Source organism: Engraulis encrasicolus, chromosome 11 (genome assembly GCF_034702125.1).
Source record: "Engraulis encrasicolus isolate BLACKSEA-1 chromosome 11, IST_EnEncr_1.0, whole genome shotgun sequence".
NCBI lineage: Eukaryota > Metazoa > Chordata > Actinopteri > Clupeiformes > Engraulidae > Engraulis > Engraulis encrasicolus.
Window position 1 is genome coordinate 983032 of NC_085867.1, and position 6000 is coordinate 989031.

Sequence of the window (6000 nt, forward strand, 5' to 3'; positions counted from 1 at the left end):
GTGGTTTGTCTCTTTCTGTTATTCTAGCTTGTTATTGCAGTTTTTATTCAGTGTTTTTGTGGGCCTATTCTTTGATACTGTTTTACAGTATGTAGTTTGTAAGCACCTGGAGCATCTGCACTTTACTAATTTCATTGTACCTGTGCAATAACAATAAAGACATTCATTCATTCATTCATTCATTTTTATCTCTGCTTTTTTATGCCACAGCTACTTTGATTCCCGCTACATCACCAAGGCCAATGGCCAGATGTTGATCATTCCTAACGTGCGGGAGGGCGACAGTGGAGAGTACTGTTGCCTTGCCAACAACTGGGTGGGGCAACCGGCCAAGAGCTGTGGGGCCCTGCAACTGAAGATGAGTGAGTGTCTTTACAATCTCAATTGTTCAGCTTGCAGTAAGGGTCACTCTTAAATAGAGGTGCACCGAAATGAGAATTTCTGGCCGAAACCGAAACCGAATAACAATTAATCACTTGGCCGAATACCGAAACCAAAACCAAATACAGTATTACAATTCAGTCAAAAGTGATCAAAAGTTAGGTTTTTCACTATTTTTAAATACTGCTGAAATCTACAGTTTAAAATAAATGTTTTGACACGTTTTTGAAAGAAAATAAATGTGTATTTGAAGTCTTCAAATGTCAGAGTAGAACTGAAATTAGTTTAATTAATGCCCATTTTCAATACATTTTCTATTTGGCCTCTCAATTGGTTTTCGGACGAAAACCGAAAGTGTCTTTTTTTGCGAATATTCTCTGCGGCTGAATTTTTGGTGCACCTCTACTCTGAAATACTTAGACTGTGAGGGTCTGCCCAAATGTTCAACTCGGTTTTTCAAAAAGGAGGCAGCACCTTGCATAAATGGTGTTTTATTGCACAGGTTATAACAGGTTATACAAGGTGCGGTCTCCTTTTTGAAAAACTGTTTTTGCAATGTAAAATGCCCAGTGATGGGCTATCTGAATTCATTAATGAGTGAATCCAGTGCCACATATTCCAAATGACCTGGGGGTAGCCTACAATGCTGCCCGAAAGGGAGCAGTGTGGCGGGATGGTACCATGATCAGGGTACCCCAGTCATGGAGGAGGATGGGTTAGAGCACTGGTTAATTACTCCCCCCACCAACCTGGCGGGTCGGGAGTCGAACCAGCAAACTTTGGGCTACAGGTCTGATGCCCTAATGGCTTACCATTACCCATGACTGCCCAGTCTTGATTGTCCAGTGTTACCCATGACTGCCCTTTCATCCATCTAATTCAACCAGAAGATAATTCAACCAGGCAATCACCTGGTTGAGATGGAAAAGAAGGACATTGGAATATGACACTAGGTTGTAAACTATAGGATTCTAAGATGTCCTTGCTATGGGAACATTCCATTATCCAAACTATTGTCCTCGGCTTGCGCTTGTGGACTCGCTCTCTTTCGATGATGCCGCGACTCTGTGGAGAAAAAGTTTTAAGTTTCCCCATTGTAAGCCTAGGCACAACATGTTTTGGGTAATGAATTGCAGTTGCGATTGTGATTGCAAATGTGAAAATGATCTTTGAATTGTGCTTGAGCGAGATATTGAATTTACCTTCTATCAATGACGTCTTGTGACATCATCACAAGGCCACAAGCACAAGGGAGGACAGGAGTGAGGATAATGGAATTTAGATGTTATCTTTTAATTTTTTATTTTTAAAACACGCATATCCGTCTCAAAAAGATTGGGTGCAGGACCAGCAAAAATACCATGAAAAACTGAAAGAAAAGTCCGCGACACCAAGCTCCCGTTGCTCTTTTTTTAATGTGACATTTCGGGCAGCATGCCCTTCATCAGACCATGCCCGAAATGCTGCCCGAAACGTCACATTAAAAAAAAGAGCAACGGGAGCTTGGTGTTGACTTTTATTTTTTATTTTTACTGTGCTCTGAGCAGATGTGTGCGTCAACTATTATGTGCTTGACCTGTGTTTGAGAAGATTGTTTTGGGCTTAGGCAGTGTGTTTTAGTTATGCTGTGGTATGGTTAAATGGTCACAGAAAATGGCTTGAGGATAATGGTCAAAAGCTTGACAAAAGGGAACTCTTTAATCTACTAATTTCTTCTTCTTTCACTCTTTTCACCCCAGTTTCAGCCCATCAATGTCATTTAATGCCATTGGGTGTGAATGACATTATGGGTAAAGATAATTAATTTAATTTTAATTATACCCCCTTATCATTTTAAATATAAATCATGAAGTTTTGACCTAGAAAAAGTATACCAATAGCAGCTGAAGCTTATATTATTATCTGCATCATAGATTTAACTCTTGTATTACTTTATCCCTTTGGCATCTTGTGTGTGCGTGTGTGTGTGTGCGTGCGTGCGTGATTGTGTGTGTGTGTGCGTGCGTGCGTGCGTACGTGATTGTGTGTGTGTGTGTGTGCGTGCGTGCGTGATTGTGTGTGCGTGATTGTGTGTGCGTGATTGTGTGTGCGTGATTGTGTGTGTGTGTGTGTGTGTGCGTGATTGTATGCGCGTGCGTGCGTGCGTGATTCTGTGTGTGTGCGTGCGTGCGTGCGTGATTGTGTGTGTGTGTGTGTGTCGACCCAGAGCCCCAGATCAAGAGGCACCCCACTAACATCACGCTCCTGCTGGACAGTAAGGCGGTGCTGCCCTGCGCCACACTGGGGTACCCCAAGCCAGACATCACCTGGATCAAGGATGAACACCTGCTCAAGGTACAAGAATGCGCTACAACAGGCGTCACGAATGTGGTGCCCTCCAGGAGCTATTAAACAGTTATTAAACAATCACGAGTATAAGATTTAAGACACAATTAATGCTTTTCTTAATTTAAATATGAGATTATTTCTTTATAGCCTGTAAAGAATACTTCTTTAGAACTTATATGCAAATTATCATTCAGTCTAGTGTGATTTGGGAATGATGTCAAGACATCAGTAGAGGATTTTGAACAAAAGTAGCCCTCGGGTAGCTCTCAGTAGCCCTCGGGTAGCTCTCAGTAGCCCTTGGTAGCCCTCGGGTAGCTCTCAGTAGCCCTCGGGTAGCCCTTGGTAGCCCTTGGTAGCTCTTAGTAGCCCTCGGGTAGCCCTTGGTAGCCCTCGAGTAGCTCTGAGTAGCCCTCGGGTAGCCCTCGGGTAGCCCTTGGTAGCCCTTGGTAGCCCTTGGTAGCCCTTGGTAGCCCTTGGTAGCCCTTGGTAGCCCTTGGTAGCCCTTGGTAGCCCTTGGTAGCCCTCGGGTAGCCCTTGGTAGCCCTTGGTAGCCCTCGGGTAGCCCTTGGTAGCCCTTGGTAGCCCTTGGTAGCCCTTGGTAGCCCTTGGTAGCCCTTGGTAGCCCTTGGTAGCCCTTGGTAGCCCTTGGTAGCCCTTGGTAACCCTTGGTAGCCCTTGGTAGCCCTTGGTAGCCCTTGGTAGCCCTTGGTAGCCCTTGGTAGCCCTCGGGTAGCTCTCAGTAGCCCTTGGTAGCCCTTGGTAGCCCTTGGTAGCCCTTGGTAGCCCTTGGTAGCCCTTGGTAGCTCTCGGTAGCCCTTGGTAGCCCTTGGTAGCTCTCGAGTAGCTCTCAGTAGCCCTCGGGTAGCCCTTGGTAGCCCTCGGGTAGCCCTCGGGTAGCCCTTGGTAGCCCTCAGTAGCCCTCGGGTAGCCCTTGGTAGCCCTTGGTGTAGCCCTCGGGTAGCCCTCGGTAGCCCTCGGTAGCCCTTGGTAGCCCTTGGTAGCCCTCTGACCTAGGAAGGTTGGGGACCCCTGCACTACAATGCAACACATGGACTTTGTGAGTTTTACTCCAATAGTATAGTACCATAGATGTAGCACTCTCAGGCTCACTCTGTCTCTCCATCCCTCCCAACCAACCCGACCCCCCCCCCCTCTCTCTGTCATTTCCCGGTCCTCCCCTATCCCTATCCGATCCTCCCCTGTCCCGATCCGATGCTTCTCTATCGCATTCGCTTCCTGTCACCATATTCAACTGCCCTGTCAAATAAAGGGATAAAAGCCCCTAAAAATAATAATAATATTAATAATAATATTCACCACTGAAAAAGTCAATGAAACATTTCCAAATAGAACGTATTTGGTCCCAGAAGTTGTTGAATTAACACAGATTTTGTTTTTACCTGTGCAGCTAAGTGATCGCGTGTCCATTCTGGACTATGGGGCTCTGAAGATCCACAACCTGAGGAAGGAGGACGCAGGGCAGTACCGCTGCGCAGCCAGAAACAGCTTCGGCATCGCCTTCTCCAGAGCCGTCACCATACAAGTCCAGGGTACAGCCTCACACACACACACACACACACAGACACACGCACACATACACACACTCATGCACGTACACACAGACACACGCACACATACACACACACATAGAAATCCAGGGTACAGCCTCAGAACTGGCGAATACCCATACCCACATACACACATGCATACACCATGCACATACTGCACACACATGCAAACATGCACACACACACACACATGTGAGACACACACACACACACACACACATACACACGCACGCACACACGCACGCGCATACACACACACACGCACACACACAGTCTCACTTCAGCTAATGATATTCTATAGGGCTTTACTGTAGGCCTAGGTACTCATAGTCTTTTAAAACTCTGTTTGGGTTTTCACTTCCCCACCTTTGTTATACCCCTCATGATCCTCAGTGGCCAGGGGAGGTGATTAGGGTTTTTTAGGCGAGCATCCGCACAAGACTCTCTGAGGGCACTATAAATATTACCACTAATAAGGATGGAGCCCAAATCACTATAAATATTACCACTAATAAGGATGGAGCCCAAATCTTTTGGATGAGCCCGACACACAATCAGATCGTCACATGGATCATACACAAATACACACACGCAGACACACGTACACACGCATGCTCACACACACACACACACACATACACAAACACAGGCGCATGCACACACACACACACACACACACACACACACACACACACACACACACACACACACACACATACACAAACACAGGCGCATGCACACACACACACACACACACACACACACACACACACACACACACACACACACACACACACACACACACACACACACACACACACACACACACACACACACACACACACACACACACACACACACACACACACACACAAACAAAACAAAATTCAGATGGTGTTATTGTATTGTTTGCCTCGGCTCAGGACAAGTATGCAAGACATTACCAGTAATTAGTTGCTACAGCTGTAGCTGTGGGCCGCAAATACTCGTAAATGAGGTGGCGTGCCGTCATGTGACCCAGCTGACCCCCCCGGTAATGAAAGTGGCGCGTCCCGCACTATTCCGGGGGGATAACATGTTCTGCAGGCATTTTGCAGTGCTGTCTCGAAAACAGCTAAAGAAATCCCATGTGTTGTTAGAGTTAGAAATATAAATGATTTAGTACATGCTTTTTTCAAAAGTGACGTACAGCAAAGTAAAACTAACCATATATACTGTACATTGAAATAGTTTACTTATTTAAATGGAATATATATGTGTCTGACCATAATAAAACCAGGCTCAAGTAAGCCCAGGGACATTTGAAGATTCTGTGATCATTTGATATATTGGAAATGTTAAGTCCCAAACGGGAGGAAAAAAAGTTTAACAGGGAATTTTTTAGATGCGTCCCACGCATCTCTATAAGAGGCTTTGGTGTCCGTCCGTCCGTCCGTCCGTCCGTCCTTCCGTCCGTCCGTCCGCCCTCCCGTGATGAGTTTCTGAATTGTGATTCCCTCTTGTGATTCCCTCTTGTGTCCACAAGGTGGCAGTCGCTCAGTTTTGGACTGGAGCTCATGCGTGCAAACCAAAACGTCTACCAAGAGACCGTGCTCTTTGCCAGTGAGAAAAACATGGCGGCACTTCCTGTTGATTTTCACATGAAAGTTTTGCTTAATTTAAAGTCCCTAAGCGACTATAAATGTTGTGGCTTCCATATATTGATGTAAAAGTGCCCCACGAA

At 45.9% G+C, this 6000-nt stretch overlaps 1 protein-coding gene across 1 annotated transcript in view; it reads left to right on the forward strand.

Annotated features, from left to right (window-relative positions):
* The window catches only part of musk (muscle, skeletal, receptor tyrosine kinase), a 105865-nt gene that overhangs the window by 17936 nt on the left and 81929 nt on the right, over nucleotides 1-6000 (forward strand). The window contains exons 3-5 of the mRNA XM_063209787.1: nucleotides 211-362; nucleotides 2588-2715; nucleotides 4118-4259. Of these exons, the coding sequence (XP_063065857.1) occupies nucleotides 211-362; nucleotides 2588-2715; nucleotides 4118-4259 (422 nt within the window). The remainder of the gene's footprint in view (nucleotides 1-210; nucleotides 363-2587; nucleotides 2716-4117; nucleotides 4260-6000) is intronic.